Genomic DNA, 17,331 nt, shown 5'->3' with positions numbered 1-17,331 from the left:
TGTAGGTGCTGTACTAAACAGGTTTGGGCACCAAAGCTCAGGAAATGGTTTGGAAGAAAAAGAATTCTGGTCAGGGAAAAGTCAGGAAATTTTATTTTGAGCCAGGGAAAACTGAAATTTTGAAGAAACGTCACAGAAAATTAAAATATAACAGAGGTGAGTTAATACCATTCAGGATTCCAATATTGGAAGAAACATTTGAGGTCAGTGTGATGACAAAAAAGGCAAATTTGTTGAAAACTTATAAGTCTTAAATGAATGAGTGAAAAGAATGGCTGTAAGGGCAAGCAGGCTGAGGGTGGCGGGTCTAAAACACAAGTCACGGGTCATTGTTTTACCAATACTGGAACAACCTTAAAACTTTACTTATACTAATCTTAAGCCTAAACATTGTCTTAGTGTAGTATTTAGGTCTAAAACATTACCTTAGTGTAGTAGCTAGGCATAAGGTTCGCATTAGGAAGGGGTTAGGGTTGTTCCAGTATTGGTAAAACAATGACCTGTGACCTGTGTTTTAGATGCGCCGAGATGAGGGCCACTGCTGCATAGTAAATTTCATATTTATTTGGTCAGGAAAATTTTAATTTTATCAGGGAAAAGTCAGTCAAAAGTTAGGGAATTCTGAAAACTGATGTCTGTACATGTCTGCATGTGTCAACCATGAAATAATATTTATAAAACAGTTTTAAGTAGAGATCAAGCACTGGAAATTTTGCACTGAGTAGTCTAAGAATCTGGCCAATAAAATTACATGCAAGTGTCCCTCGAACCCCCTTTTCCTTGTGCCATTCCAGGCTCTGCTGCCTAGAAGGAACGGGTGACTCTGGGGAGAGAGGTCCCTTGCCCTCACCCCCCCCCCCCCCCTCCTCCTCCCTGTGTGAAAATTGAGCTAAAATTGTTAGTAGGGATTGTAGCAGTTGTAGAATGTGCTGAAAAAATAACCTAGCAAAGAGGACAGAAATTTCCTATAACAAAGGGTTAATGGAACGGCAACATAATATTTGGAGAGGTGGCCGAATGACACTAGTTTTTTGAGTCCCAGACCCCTATGTGGGCTAAGGAACACAATCCTGTAGGTTACATGACGGAGCACAAATGTCAACATGGCCGACCCGCTCAAGGAAGTGAACATGTCCATGCAAAGTATTGAGCACTGAAACAACCATAACACGTTGTGATTATAACGTTTTGCTTAGGAAACATGTGGTTAAGAGTTTGGTGTGCCTTGGTCGCCGCTCAGCTCGGTTTTGGAGCTTATGGTGTGATCGTCACAAAGTTTGCCAAGGACAGCAAAGCAGATCCTCTGGTGTTTTGCCTGTTGCGTGACGCGGGAGCCTTTCCCGTTATGTTGTTAACAGCGTTTCTCGTCGAGGGAAAAGTTAGCATGCCTTCTCTGAGGTAAGCTAGACTACAAAAAACACAATTTAATGTATCGCGGGATTTATTTCTCGCATATTAGTCCCACTTATCGTTGTTAAAAATACATGTATCTCGAACAAATTTCCATAGAGACAAATGATAGCTCTCGAGAATGCTCAAAACGGCTGGGAGTGGTTATTCCACACTTCCGATTAAAAATAATTTTTACGATCTTGTTTACTTTTCATGTTTCTGTGATATAAAAATTGTTTGAAGTAATTTTAAATCTCTTCATAAATTGCAGTTTGAGGGCCAATCCATTCTATTAGAAAATCACCCCCACCATGGAAGTGAAAAGTCAATTTTTTTTGCTAAGAAAAAAGATGCAAGTACCTATAAAATTGCATTTCTCATTTATGAGAAATGTATAAGTGGAAAGATGCAATAAATAGCTGGCACTAATATGTGATTTGCAATAATACCATGCCGAAGTGATCAAACATTATTACATAGACTTCTGAGGAGAGAAAATACTAACCAACAGTGCAAGGATACGTGGCTTGACTAATAGATGTTTTCTGCTCTAGAATTTAATCCAGTGTGAATTAAAAGTGATCTTGATGATGGTTTTGACAATTTTCCCTTTAAAGAACTCCTGCAGCTGGTTAAATGTACATGTAGGCTTATTCTGTTCTCTCTAGTCCAGTATAGTTCGTTGTTGAGAAGAGACGGCTGGACGTGTGAGCAATAAAACACGGGATCGTGTGTACTAAAGGGACCCGTGGTCGAGTGTTTGATTGATACCCTACATTGATACCCTTGATCGACATCTTAATCTGTACTTGATTGACATCCCGATCAATACACATTCAACACTTGATCGACACATGATCAACAGTCAGTTGATAGTTGTCCGAGTGTCGACCAATTCATGTGCATTGATTGAAAATTAGTCAACTGTCAACCAAAATGTCAATGGAGTGTCGATTGAGTGTCAACCGAGATGTTGATAGAGTGTCAATCGAGTATTGATTGAGATGTCAATCAAGGGTTTCGATCAAAGGTATTGATCAAGGGTATCGATTGAGGGTATCGATCAACACTCGACTGTGGATGCCGTTAGTTCACATGATTCAAAACATGTCTGTCACATAAATTCATCAGTGAATTTATGCAGCACTTACCGGTAATTTTGTGGACTTGTATGCGGCTCAGTCAATAAACCTGACAATAAAAGAACTTGGAATGACCAATATTTCTCCAATATGGACCTTGCGCTATTTCAACTATATTTAATCAACCTCCAAAAAGGCTTAACCATAATTCCCCTTGCTTCCCCCCCTCCAACCTCCCAAAACAAAGCAATAACAAAGTTTATACAATGTGAAGTTTATATGAAATAATTCATATATGAACTGTGGTTGTAGATGAAAGTGAAGAATGATCATCGCAGTAAAGTTTCCAATTTAAGCAATTGGAAAGAAGAAGCCTGAAAACATCAGGGCTTCAATGGGATTTGAACCCGAGACCTCCGCGATACCGGTGCGATGCTCTACCAACTGAGCTATGAAGCCACACATTGGGAGCGAGGTCAATTTATTGAGTTCACATCTTCCCGTGAGGAGTGAAATGATGTGAAGTATAGTTGGTAGAGCATTGCACTGGTATCGCGGAGGTCTCGGGTTCAAATCCCGTTGAAGCTCTAATTTTTGCAGGCTTCTTCTTTCCAATTGCTTAAATTGGAAAATTTACTGCGATGATCATTCTTCACTTTCATCTACAACCACAGTTCATATATGAATTATTTCATATAAACTTCACATCATTTCACTCCTCACGGGAAGATATGAACTCAATAAATTGACCTCGCTCCCAATGTGTGGCTTCATAGCTCAGTTGGTAGAGCATTGTACCGGTATTGTGGAGGTCACGGGTTCGAATCCCCTTGAAGTCCTGATTTTTTCAGGCTTCTTCTTTCCAATTGCTTAAATTGAAAAATTTTACTGCGATGATCATTCTTCACTTTCAAAGTTTATACAGTCGACTCCTGATAACTTGGACTCTTACTTACTCAAACCTCACACTGCTGTAACTCTAACCAAATTGACTTACCCTGGATTTCCGTCATATATTCCTTTACTCTAATTTTACTGTCAGTAACAGGGTGCCTCGATGACCTAATTGCCCCCTTGATAACTTCAACCTGCTTCTTTGTTTTGTTTTGTGTTATGTAATATGCAGTGTTACATTCTGATTTATACAGTAATTTAAAAAATGTATTGTTCCATTTGTATTTGCCTTCTCAGGTTGATTAAACCATATCAAAGAAATACAGTAAGCAATGTTCTTTTCCCTACTTCCAGTCATTTGTTCTTGACTCCCAATAACTCTGACCTTTTCAATTTCCCTTGAAGGTTTGAGATATCGGTAACCAAAAACAACAAAAAACATTGAAAGTGTGACTGATTAAACTGTCTTTCCTACTGCTGAGGAACTTTTTGTCTCTCTTATAGAAGTGTCCCACTATTGATGGTCCTGGGACTTACAGGTATGTTTGTTGGGCAACTGCTCTACCTCCTTGGAATCTACTTAACAAATGCAAATGTGGCATCCATGTTTCAACCAGCAGTTCCTGTTTGGAGTACCTTTCTGGCCATGATATCTGGAGTAGAGCCTCCTCCAAAGCTAACAAGGTCGCATGGTGCGGCCAAAATTCTTGGTATACTTTTAGCAGTTACTGGAGCTGTCATAATGACACTTGGAAAACTGAGAAGTAATTCCAGAGAGGAATCTTGGTTAGTGAGTGGTACATCTGTTGGCAGTCAGTTTCTTGGATGTATGTGTTTACTTGGCCAGACATCAGCCACAGCTGTGTATTACATCATTCAGAAGAAGTACATATTTAACCAACCCTACTCGACATGGAAAACTCAGCCCATGGCTGTCACTGCTTGGAGCTACTTCTTTGGGGCAATTTTTATGGCCCTTGCCTCCTTAACCTATGCTAACCAGCCAGAGAAGTTTACAAGTTTTTCCATGGAAGCCTTTTATTGTTTAGTGTATGCGATTTTGATAACCTCGTCAATGTGTTATTTACTTCTCTCATGGTGTAACATGCAGGTGCCATCAACCATTGTCACAGCCTCCTGGCCTCTTCAAGGGTTATTCTGCGCAGTACTGTCATTCATATTTCTGGGAAGGTCATTGCAGCTGTTGGAGTGTTTTGGTGGTGGTTTCATAGTGTGTGGACTTGCAGCAGTTTTGTGGTCAAACTACAAGGAGGAGAAAGAATCAAATGTTCAAGACAATGAAAAGGATGCAAAAGATATCATGACTTACCATAATTCGAACTGGAAATTCTCAGAAGCTGTTTCTCAGGGCTATGTGGTGGTCCCAAAAGATGATGACTAACTTGATATACCGGTACATTTAACTATACATTTAACTTGATATACATTTAACTAAAAATTCTGCTTCCAGTATTGTGACTGAAAATATACATTTTGAAAAGGTTTCTTTATGCAACCTGTTTCTGTGTATAATTTCTAAATTTGGTGGCTTCTGTCGATCTTCATCAGAGCTACAATGTACATGTACAACTGCCACAAGAGGGTCTTCTTAGAGTCGTGGGACTCCACTGTGGACAGCGATGTTGGTAACAAGACGAAACTACTCCCTCGTGCTTATGCACTGTTGATTCAAAATTTGAACAAAAAGACAGCACACAGGCTTGTACACTGTAGCACAAGCAGTAATGTAGCTCTGATGAAGGTGGACAAATGCCACCGAAAATTTGGAACACAAAAACACAGATAAAATTAAGAAAACTTTTCAAATAGTAAAACGTGGAATGTACTCTGCATTTGGTTCTGTTTAAGTTCTGTCAGATCATTGTGTCCTTATTGTGCCCACCAGAACTCTAAGTTCTAATGCAGTTGTAAATACAGTGAAACCTCCTGTAAGCTGGGGAGGTGTTTGCTATTGCGAGTTTAAAAAATAATTCTCTACATAACCAAAGGGTTGATTATATTTAATACAAGCAAGAAAAGTGTTGTGTTGGTTGTAAGTTAGTTTGGATGAATGGCAAATGGAGAAAAACATTTTATCTGTGGTTCAGTAGTATGGATAGTACATGTGTATTTATGTGGTTCATTATCCAGAGGCTAAAAAAGGACATTTATCAGGTTGGTGGAAAAAGTTAGTCTGATGTTTACAATGTAGCACAAAAACTGGAAATTTCATTTTATACATGAATGCATACATGTATATCTCTACATTCAAATGTCAGTGCTAAGGGGAAATAAAAGTAACTAAAAGCCACTTTTCCTGTGCGTGTATTTATACATAGTTGAGTTTAAGGCTAAGAAGTTTTTTGGGTCATGTTTATCCAACAAATACAATGCACAGAACCCATGTACATGTGGCCAGTACTTTCAGTAAGACCCTGAACTGCCCAAGCTCCCATGAGTGTTGTGAATAGTAATCTGCTATAGTGTTGGCAGTTTTGTCCTTGACAGGAAGTCCTTATGGGCCTCTCCTACTACTCCCTGACAGGTGCTGTACCTGCTCCTGTGAATGTTCCTGCCAGCTTTTTACCAAACACACTTGATTACTTTGTAAGAGTACATATTTTAGCCTGGGAAGGGGAGAAAGATCCCTCCCCTAAGTATCCAGCCCTTCTTATGGAAAAAGATTATTGGTTAACAGTGGAGTTCCAGCAGCCCAAAGGGCAGCCAAGCAGAGATTTCCTCATGATCATTGTGGTTAGTGGTATTGCTCGTGGGCATGTATGCACGGTGATGATGCAGTAGGATGACTGAGACATGCAGCCTTAGTTTACAGTGTACATGGGCATCTTTGATATTGGACATCCATGTTATGGTCAACTGACACCTGTCAAGACAAGGTATCCGCTGACCAGTAATCATGGTCATTTCGTGGACTCGATTTTAGAGCTCATCAAGGTCACGTGTTTTTTTGAAGTTGACCGCTGTCCATGTGCTGGTTTTCGATTGGATCGCAAGCTTGAGCCAGGTTAACTTACTGTAATAAGGAGCTCTGTTTTTAGGCTTGGCTAAACCTATACATTATATTCTGTATCTGATGAGGTTGTATGCTAGGAAATCAAGGAAGTCTGTGACACCTGACTAACCAACCAACCGACCGACCAACAAACTGACCACGTGGCTGACTGAATGACTGACTGAAGAAGTGGAGGATGTCTAACAGGTGATCTAAAAGATTGACTACGAGACTGACATTCTGGTGTCTGTCTGACTGATGGTTGAACTGACCCTCTGTCGGAATGCTGGAACCTGACGAAGTAGTTTCAAGAAGATCTGTGATACCTGTAAGGATCATCCACCACAGCATACCCAGTTGGTGAAGGTATGAGTGACTCAGAATACAATGTAGGGATGAAACACAGGAACAAGGTGCGTACTTATAAGTTGTGCAAAAAAGATAAGAAGTTGTTTCAACATTGACTTGCTCTATACTGGGACGAACTGTCAACAAAAGAATTGAAAATTCGCTTCACACACTGGCCTCATCACCTTTCAGCTATATCCCTGTAATTTGAGTTGGAAAACTTTTCCTAGGTATTTCAAATTTACAGAATGTGACAGTTCAGACCAAATTTGGCATAGAATATATCCTTGGAGTATTTTCTTTATTTCGCACAATAGTTGTGCCTGAAAGAATTTTTTTCCTCCCGTTCTTTTGATCTGGTCTTCGTTCTTTCCTGGGGGAGGAGGGTGGGGTCACTGTCTTTAGCGGCTGTTTATCAAGCCCATGTGCGAAATAATTAATCAAACTCATTTCTTCAGGATTCGCTTTGCAACCGAGGCAAATCGAAACTTTGTAAAGGAGTATTTTTATCTTTGACGTAGCCGAACTTTATTTTGCGAAAACTGCAACACACGGAGAAGAAAACTCTGTCTTTTCACATGTTTTTTTATAATTTACTAGTTTATATTAAAGCACAAGTATTTCTTTAAGGATCCGTCCACACTACGCCGAAGGAATTGGAAAACGCAACAATAACCGGTCATTTTAGATTTGTGGTTGAGGAAAACTCGGTCAGGGAAGTCACGTGATTATCGTGATGTCATCGCATTCGAAAATTTTTCAAAATGTTCTCTTTCCACTAAAACGCTAAGGCGGCGTTTTCAAATTCCTCCGCTTTGAAGAGTGTTCTCGAAAAGCTCCGTTTTCGTGACGGATTAGTGTTGACGGTAGGCCAAACCGGAGAAATCAAGCTCCGTTTTCAAATTCCCCCTGCGTAGCTATAGTGTGGGACGGGGCCTAGGATTCCTCGTTGTGTTCCCATGGGTGACTCATGGAATGTAGTTTCTATTAATGAGCATTTCTGTTTGCAAATTTACAGCAAATTATGCATGCTACTTTTATTTTCTCACCAAGCTTTCTCTTTCGAGAAAGAACGTTGTCGTTGAAGTCGTTCAAGCTACGGACGCAGTTTTTCAAAAGACATGGATTTACAAAGCTTCCTTTGAAGACAAACAGTATTTGGAAAGCTTGCCAACAATCAAATTCGCTAGCTTGTCCAGTTTTGTTGCGGGAAAACGAGTTAATTTGCCAACCAGTAGTTGGAACAAGAAGCACTCGCGGCCCTGATGCAAACAAAAGTACAACAATCTCTTTTTGCTCAACAAATTTGAACAGGTAAGAATTTATACTTGATATCTGTTAATTTTTACTAAGCGAGGATTTACAGGCAATAGCGCCTTATTCCATACCCACCCGCCTTCTTTAGACCTCAACTGTTGGTCGAGCTGAATTGGTTCTCGGCCGACTCTTTCGTTGGAATTCTAAGCTTAGTTTCAATTCTACTCCTACAATATCTGTGATTCCACTATAATGTATGACAACTGTTTCAAAGCCTTCGAAGATGAACGTACACAGATACTTTTCAAGAAACTCATTGTCAAAGTACCGTTGCATTCCGACAAGCCCTGGACTTCTCTTTGTTTAAATTAAACGGCTTTAGGGTATGGGATAATTTTCGCAGGTTTTTTTTTATGGAAGGTAATTTAATATTTCAAAATGCTTCGGCTTAAAAGCCTAATCTGACGAACAGACTTTTGGTTTACTGACGGTTTGTTGTCTAAGTATTTTTGGCTTTGGTGCTAGAGGTTTGATAATTGTTGGGATGAGAGAGGGCTTGGGTCCACATTATCGAAGTTTTAAGAATATTCGGAATATCTTATAAAATGGTATTTATTTTCTCGTGCTTAAAAGTATGATATGCCATTGATCGTGTGTTTTTGTATACATGTATCTTTTTTTGATGGACCTTGTTAGTCGTCTGCTAGTCAAGAAGCTGTTTACTGAAGACTGAAGCAAGCCATGAAATTCTTCATTTTCTAAGGCATGGCGAGTTGTGAATTTCACTGCCCTGTTTTCGATCGATGCATTGGCCACGCAAGCCAAGCTTTTTCTGATGCAACTTTGAAAGAGATTGTTGTAGCTAGGGAAATTTACAACTGAAGTCAGTTCTATGCGTCACAAACTGAATCCATCCTTCTATTTGGAACATATACCAATGAGAAACCTCGGTATCCATTTGTTTACCTACAGTTTCAGCGAAACAAACTGGAGTCTTCGCGACTGGTTTTCGTAAAATGAGGTTATTTTCACCTGCAGTTTCCCTGGAATCAATCTTGAGTTTTAGGGGAAACTTTAGGTTTCAATGAACTTGAATACATGCACCGTCCAGCTATAGGACTGTATTCCTTTCTAAGCTGAAAGAGGAGAAATATGTTTGGAACTCCCTGGAAGGAAAAATTTTGGCGCGTCTTGCTTCCAAACACTTCAGTTTTCACACAATTAGGGCAAGAAGATCACACATTGCTCCAACATTGCAATATACTTAAGGTGTCCGAAACTTGAGCATTGATTCAGTATCATTTTTCTTTTGCAGCTGGAGTTCTTAGCATTTCATTAACAAGAGGAGTGGAAACCGAGATAGAGAGCTGTTGTCGCATATCATGCTAAATCAAGGTAAGCCTTGAATATCTGTATGGATCTGTAGAACTCCTGCTCTTCACAGATCAGAAACAGTGCATTCCTTGTTTTACCTATTTTTTTGTTTTGTTTATTTTTCTTGGTATAGCGTTGGATAAGCGTTCTGCCTACCTCAAGATTGGCCACAATGCAAGCCCAGAGGCGAACACGTCACTCAGTTGAAAATGTGAGTATATATACTCTGTCTTCTCTGTTGCTGGCTCGCTATTACATAATTTATTGTTAACGGTGACGTTATGCCTTTCGTTGAGAGCTCCCTTTCTTGTACACAGTGAATTTACGCTTATATCAGTGATGTACTTGCCCATTGTTACCAAAATCAAGAAGGCGTGGATGCCGGCACCGACACTGTTGATGTGATAACAAAACAAGGTAAGCCAGAAAAGATTAGAAAGAGTGACAGTGAGGCAATTTCCTAATGTAAGTAACTTAAATCTTCGAATTAGCGCCCGGGGTTTTTATTTCAAATTTAGGAGAAGACGGGGGGCCGGAACTGATTTGACCCTTAATCAAGGTGGGGGCGCTTATTTTATTTTTCCAAAATCGTGGTCGGATATCATCGGTTTTTTTTTACAATATATGTACGTGTCAGTCCCTCAGAAGTCTCGGAAGGATCCTGTCTCTCGAGAAGAACGACATAATATAATGACACCTTTGACCGGTCTAGGCCTGCTGCACAAGGTCGGTTGGGCTTCAGGCAATGAATCAGCAGATCTTCACCATCATCCGTTGCGACGGTCAATTCGCAGTGCTTGAATGAGTCGATAATCACTTGCTTGTGATTGAACACGACCAAAATTATACATCCTCTGTTGTCTTAATACTCTTCCATAAAACAGGGGGAGAGGAGGGGGGGTCTTATTCGAGGGGAAGCGCTTATTTTAAATTGTGGCCGATAGGAGGGGCGCTTATTCGAAGGGGGCGCTAATTCGAAGTGTCTGAGGGAAAACGGCAAAGTCTGAATTACATTACAGTGCAACATAATTTGTCTGTGTAACTGTTGGTTCTCATGAGTCAGGGATGAGATTAAAAAAGAGTGAAGTCCTTGCTTTATTGTCCTCGTAACAATTTGTTTTCCTTTCTTTATTAGAGGAGTTTTCTGTGTATACTTACTGCCGACTACGATGCAAGGCTAAGACGAAATACACTCCATGAAAATTGTAAGTGTTTATCTCTGTTGCTAAGTGATGATATTTTGTTCAATTATGGGTATGGCACAATCCTGATAACCGCTGTTTCGGGACAACAGGACATTTCTGGCTGAGAATGTAATGAAATTGTCGGGACGCGGGAGACTTGTTACTCTACCAAGAACATGTGAAAAAGGATATCGGGACATGGAAGGTGTTACAGGGAACATCGGACGGTAATTTTCAGGGAAATCAGAAAAAATCTCGGAATTTGCCGGACGACCTTCATCTCTGCGCCGTAGTGTTCAAAAAGCATTTTTTTAAGTTGTCACTTACGTTTGAATAAAGAAACACGGTCCAAACATTGTTAGACTGAGTGAAGAAAACAAAGTATATTTGAGTAAGAAATCGAGCAGCAAGTAGGGCAAAGTGTCAACCTAATTTAAAAAGTCAAGGCAGATTGCACAAATCGGAACTTTGCTTTACGTGCCAGTTCAATGTTCAGAATATCGTCCAGAATCACCCAGCCGTCATTGAATACTTCTTGGATTAACGTTTATCCGATATCTTAAAACTATGTAGCTATTGCTGATTTTCTACCGACGTATTGGGATTTGAGTTGAATTTTTTGAGTTGAACAGAATTATGAACCGAAATAGTTAAGGGAACGATTTAGGGTGAAATGTAACTGGCTGTAAAAATGGATGGAGTAAGTTGTTTTAAAGGATTATACCTTTCAAGAAGTTCAGTGAAAATGACATTTTATTTTGAACCCCAAGTAGTATTCCCTATATGTATTCATGTAGTATACATTGCTGCAGTGTGCTTTTAAACTAAGGTTATTTTTTGCTCTAAATCTCAGATTATAAATTGTGACAACTCTAAGAAACATCAGGAGAGAATCGCAATCAAGCAGAACGGGGGATAATTGTAAGTATCACTACTAATTATACTCTTGCCAAGTTATTTTTCAGTCAAACCTCTTCTAGGTAATCTGTCATTTGATTAATTTTGATAAACATTGAGGCACTGTAAATGGATACTGCATTCAAAAAATCTGGTGTTTAACATTTATACAAAGTATTGCTTACAAGAGGTTAGACTGTGTCTTTACGTTGGAATGGGGGTGGCGGGGGGAGAGGTGGGGGGGGGGGGGAAAGGTGGAGGGAGTGGGAAGCACCTATTATTTTCCTTTTGTCGCTCAGTGGTTTTTGTTGCAACATTAATATTTTGTAGGGCCTAAGGAAATTGTCTGCTTTTTCCTAGAACGTTTATCCACATGAGGTTGATATATATTTGTGCATTAGAGTCTCCTCTTTTTCTCCCTCTAGTAGTTTAATTTCTTAAAGAGAACTTTGCATTTAACCAGGATTTTTAATTGGAATGGATTTCTTTGTAATTCGAATTGCGCCATGAGAATTATCAGTGAAAACAAATTGCTTTACTTAATTTAGCGATGTGCGAATTTGGAGTAGCAGTCAATTTTTTTAATTTCTTGCTTTCATCTTTAAATTAATGTCCATAGGGTTTTACTTTCAAGCTGAGTGTTTTTTTTTTCAACGAATGTTTCTGAAAACGTCCTGCATACATATTCAAAGAGCTCGAATTTAGTCTGATTCCAAACCTGTCTCTAGGAGATAATCCTTTCCATGTTAAACTCCAAAAATCAATCAATCAATCAACTCAGTTTTATTTCGCACTATTTACAGAATTAATTTACATCAGTATTATAACATAAATATGTTGCATATGGCTATGGAAAAAATAAAAAATTTATATGTGCGTGGTAACAAGAGTAACCACTGGCTTTCGAGCTTGTTACCACACGTTAAGGTAAATGCGGAGAACAAAAAGACATTACAGAAATACAAATGACTATTATTAATTATATATTTGAAGTATTTAAGGTGCTGCTTACCTCTTTATGCTACTTCTTAAGGAATTATATCATACGTTTTTCAGTTTAGGCTAGGATCGGAGGAACTGATTCCCAAATATTCGCTGCACAAAATTGGAATGGCGATTGTCCATATCTAGTTGATATTTTTGACCTATAGAAGTTTTGATTTGATACATACCTGGTGTTATGGTGATTGATTTCTGACACTGGTGTAGGAGAACCAGAGAAAACAGCTAGAATACTCCTTTTATCATTTTGAATTTTATGAGCAGGGTGCACTCTTCATCTTGTAGATATTATTTAGATCTAAAATACAAATGCGTCAGGAACATTTGGTGGTTTGCCATAAACTTGTTTTGTCTGTGAACTTGTTTTGGTTAATATAAGAATGCTTCTTGGTAAACTGTGAAAACTTAACGACCTCTACATTAACCACGTGAACTTAAAATGTTTTTATAAACAGATATCTTGAACGCATTTTACCTAAGATCAGCTGGTCTTTTGAAATTAATTCATGAAACACGAGCTGAACTGTTAAACAGAACTTTGCCACCTATATGTTAGAGACAAGGTAAAATTCTACAACTGCCAAACTTAAAAAAGAAAACAAAAACAGTTGTAACGAACACGAAAGAGCTACACGGAAAGGTGATAACAAAAAGCGCACTGTTGAAAACCATAGCAACAAGAAAATGTATTAAGATTCTGCTAGACTGCTGGTGTATTTACTTAGAAAAGATAGAGTGCCAACCAATGTCTACAACAATTTCAACCTCATTTAGAATATCTACAGAAATGGAAGTGAAGATAGCTAGCTCAAGGCTAAAAGGCAATGAACAAAAAATTCAAAGACCATGAGTTGTCAATCATTTTCTTAGTTCACTTCTTTTGGGGTCTACTATCCTTTTTTGAAAGGCATAGGATGATCTTTGCTAGCTGACACCACCGTTGATATTTTGCCTCAAAGCGATACAATTAATTTAGAAAAAAGTCCAAAGAAAATAGGTGCTCTGATTGGAATCGTGTTCCTATTTAACAACTAGATTATGAGCTCGAGATTTCTATGAGGTGATAGTTGATGAGGCCGACGTTTTAGTAGAATTCTTACTAAAATTTACTTCAAATAACGGTTTCCAGTTATTTCTTTACGTATTATTAAACTGCGCCTGAAAAAGGTTACTCGGGTTGACTTGTCATTTAAAATTGAAGTTGTGTGCGCGCGTCCGTTCTTTCAATAGTTTAAACCTTTTTAAATGTCAAGAAACCGAAAATGTCCTTCATTTTGACTTCTCAGAAATTTAATTATCCATTTGCATCAAAATTTTCATCCAAAACTTTGGAAAAAAGAAAAAAATGTCGCCATTTCTTAAACGACCTCCAGCCACTACACACTAATGGCTGATAGTGTTCACTGACTCAGCCAATCAGATTACGGCATTTGCATTAGTATACTAGTAGATTCTACTAAAACTCGATAGAAACACAGAACTAGCACGAGCTGTTGACGTAATGATGGTGCGAGCAAAGAGAATTTACATTTTGATAATGAAAGTTAACAAGTTGTTCTCCTTTTTTTAGTCGCGGTGTTTTCTAAAAGAAATAGAAAACATGTTCTCCATGTTTCTATCGAGTTATAGAAATACTCGTGAAAGTTTTGGAGAACTTGAAAAAGCTTTGGAAACACTCGCCTGCGGCTCGTGTTCCCATAGCATTTCTCGTTCTCCCAAAGTTCCACTCGTGTTTCTATTAAACAATTAGATTATGAGCTCGAGATTTCTACCTCGTCAACTATCGCGCAATAGAAATCGAGAGCGAATAATCTAATTGGTTTAGTATAAATCTACTAGTAGTTCAAAACTTAATCTAAATCCTCTTCACAGACACTTCGAAAACGCCAAGCAGCCTCCATTGTTGTTGTTAGTTGTTAAGGGCACACGGCTACGCTACTCACCATCTATCACAGAATAGATAGCGAGTAGTATAGCCAATCAGAGAACGGCATTCGTGACAGAACGCGATTAGATTTATACTAAAACTCGATAGAAACACGGTACACGTTTTTAAATAATATAGGTTTATTCAGGATGGAAATGAATTGATGTGGCAAGATGAAAGATTCAAAACAAAGCAACCACGAATAATCAGTGATAACAAAAATAGAAGACGACTGTGTTATGCTAGATACTAACTTGACTCCATACAGTCAAGGAGCTTGTGATCTTGGTACATAGTGAAATAATTAGTTTTTGAAGTGTAAAATTGAAGAAGTGTAAATTGAGTTCATACATTGTTTGTAAATTTGGAGTTTTAAACCCACGTCGCACAAAAAGTATTTAATACATCCGGCCATCTTTCCATGACCTTTCAGACCTACTTTTAATGTCCAGAAGTGAAATTTTCATTTTGTAGCTCGTTCAGAAGCTTAATTGGTAAACAATGATTGCCCTATAATTCGGGACATTAGACTTTAAATTTTAGATGTCTAACTTGAACACTTTGAGGAGTATTGTGTTTAACTGGAGTTTTTCAGCAACCGTCTTGCTATATTTGGAAGGTTTACGAGCCATAAGATTTTCAGTAATCCTATTTTGCAGAAAAAAAAACATTTTTTCCTTTGATTTGGGAGAGTGTATCGTGAAAAGGTCTGTAAATGTGAAGAGTTGAAGCCAAATATAAAAGCGTTTTACTTTAATCGTTAACGTTTGCTCTATTCATTTTATATCACTTTGTTGCACATTAAAATGGCAGATTATTTCTTGGAAGGGGTGATTAGTAGTTTTTCGAAAAGTAATGGGTTTTTACAGTTGTTTTGGAAATTTGCTAAGTGAAATTTAACGTGCAAAGTTATTCATGCAAAAACCGTCGTTAAATATCAATGTATTCCACGCATTCTGTGCCGGTCTGTTTGATATTTTGAAAGGTTTTGCCATGAAAATGTTCGAATTATGATAACGATTTTTATTACTATTTTGCGATGTTAAATTTTTAATTAGCCCGGAAATATTCTTAAGGCTGGTAAATTGTTATTGTAAACACAAAATGATGTGTTTTTTTTCAATGCATCGCGAACATGGATTGAAATAAACGGAAGGAGACACCAGGAATGCAATATATAAATTCAGTTCCTTTGTTCCAATAAAACTAAGTAAAATAAACTTTTTAAAATCAACATCCTTTTTTGGAAAAAGTTACTTTACCTTTTTTACAAATTTTACTGTGAAAGGTTCTGTTATTTCAGTCGTGAAATGAGTTTTTGCCTTTTATTCTCGCTATTTGCTGTATCCTGACGGATTGGCTTTATTATCATGCTTCCCAAATCTTGATTTTGTTATGCTTTGCTGATCATGAACTTGAAAGTATTTTTGAGACATGTCTGCCTGACGATGTTAAATATTTCTGAGCTACCATTCATAACTGCTGACAATCTTTTACATTAGAATGGGTTTGATTTGTTTGGCACTGTTTTAAACTATGTGAGGTTGTTACGTTGTGCATTTGAATTGGTTAGCTTATATATTTTTCAAATAGGTTGAAATTTGTTTTGTTTTGATAGTGTAGACCTTAAGAAAACTGCGTTATTTATTGTTTGCCTTCAAACGCAAGAGTTTACGAGCAATAAAGTTTAAAGTCACTTTTTGATCGACCATTGTCATTTCATTTTTGCAGGAGCTTTAACTGTCTGGGATATTGAAGTGAAATGTTAACTTAAAATCGATCAGAGTATTATTAATGCAAGACATCATGTTTGTCATTCAGTTTTCTTACACAATGTTTGGATACTGCGGAACTTTAATAAAAATTAATCGAAAACTTGCAAGTATACTTTTGGATATTTTTAATTCTTGAAACTTTCTTAATTTTTTTGGTAAGAATGATGCAGATGTTCTTTCTCTTTTCGTCTTTGAACTCATTGCGAGGTTATTAGGGGTTATTATTGTGATGGAATACTAAGTTCTCAAAACTAAGTTGGGAATAGTTTGGGACAAAATCCTAGAAATTAATTTTTTTCTTGTTGTGGTTGAAATGCAAAAGTCTTTCTGTTTCTTTTTTTATTCCGCTAGTTAATCATTGTTTCGTAGGCGCTATGAAATCATCGGGTAATTTTTGTTTATTAGTGGAACTACCAAGTATAGTGGAAATCTCTGCCATTTTAGCCGCCCTAAGACTATTTTTTCTAGGCATTTTGTCGAGAAAAACGTGTCTTAGGGCGTTTAAAATTGTGCAGAATTTTGCTTTTTTTAAAAAAAGGAGAAAAAAAAAATCGACCAACGGGGCCTCTCGGCCCCTTGTAGTTGCTAATTCACAACTTAAATGAAACGACGGCTGGGGATAGCGGCCGTCGACGTCAACGGGTGTGTGTTACCACAAGACCACATTGACGATTTAGTAAATAGCGGGCAAAATTAACGTAGAAGTAGGTTCGGTGCTATTGTTTCAAAGAAACAATTGAATTTTAAATTCTTTTGATATTGTAATCCTTGTTATTGTCAAGAGATTTCGTTTTGTCTCAATTTTAAATTTTGTCTTTTGCTTTGCAGAGTTGGATGTTGTACAGACTGATTTACTATTACAAATAAATGTGTTTGTAACGGTAATCATAATGGTTTGATGCTCTTTGACGTTAAGGATGAAGAGTTTATGCATGTAGTTGAATGGCATTATTGTCAAAGTTTAAAATATATAGTGTTTCTGAATAGTGTTCGAAGACTGTTTTCGTAAGTTGTTATGTATTATTTAAATTGGCCAAATAATGCTAAGTGTAAAAGTGTACTATAAAAAATTTCTAAGTGTCTATCTACTCTCTGGAAAAAAAATTGTAAGTGTAAAAGTGTACTAGAAAAATTTCTAAGTGTGTATCTGCTATCTGAAAAAAGATTTCTAAGTGTAAAAGTGTAG

At 37.7% G+C, this 17,331-nt stretch overlaps 1 protein-coding gene and 1 long non-coding RNA gene across 3 annotated transcripts; both read left to right on the top strand.

Annotated features, from left to right (window-relative positions):
• Window positions 1–1,069: 1,069 nt before the first annotated feature.
• On the top strand, window positions 1,070–5,679 carry LOC110066761 (uncharacterized). Its single transcript, XM_020774007.2, has 2 exons — window positions 1,070–1,398; window positions 3,873–5,679. The coding sequence occupies exons 1-2, from the start codon at window positions 1,202–1,204 to the stop codon at window positions 4,768–4,770; spliced, it is 1,095 nt and encodes a 364-aa protein (XP_020629666.1). The 5' UTR covers window positions 1,070–1,201; the 3' UTR covers window positions 4,771–5,679.
• A 77-nt stretch (window positions 5,680–5,756) lies between these two features.
• On the top strand, window positions 5,757–17,129 carry LOC110065885 (uncharacterized). 2 transcript variants are annotated; one of them, XR_016204136.1, is made up of 4 exons: window positions 5,757–8,043; window positions 9,302–9,381; window positions 9,494–9,777; window positions 10,496–10,925. It is a non-coding gene; the product is annotated as an uncharacterized LOC110065885 (long non-coding RNA). The 2 variants fall into 2 exon arrangements; XR_016204135.1 differs by lacking the exons at window positions 5,757–8,043; window positions 9,302–9,381 and adding exons at window positions 11,398–11,465; window positions 16,974–17,129 and having other exon boundaries at window positions 9,403–9,777; window positions 10,496–10,565.
• Window positions 17,130–17,331: the final 202 nt, after the last annotated feature.

The sequence above is a fragment of the Orbicella faveolata genome, unplaced genomic scaffold (genome assembly GCF_042242905.1).
Source record: "Orbicella faveolata isolate gen_17 unplaced genomic scaffold, um_ofav_v1 contig_47, whole genome shotgun sequence".
NCBI lineage: Eukaryota > Metazoa > Cnidaria > Anthozoa > Scleractinia > Merulinidae > Orbicella > Orbicella faveolata.
The sequence above is the reverse complement of the archived record's forward strand: the minus strand, read 5'-3'. Positions and strand labels throughout refer to the sequence as shown.

Coding starts and splice junctions, on each gene's coding strand:
- LOC110066761 (XM_020774007.2), top strand. CDS start 1,202: ATGTGGTTAAGAGTTTGGTGTGCCTTGGTCGCCGCTCAGCTCGGTTTT. Junction 1,399..3,872: donor GTTAGCATGCCTTCTCTGAG/GTAAGCTAGACT, acceptor TCTCTCTTATAG/AAGTGTCCCACTATTGATGG.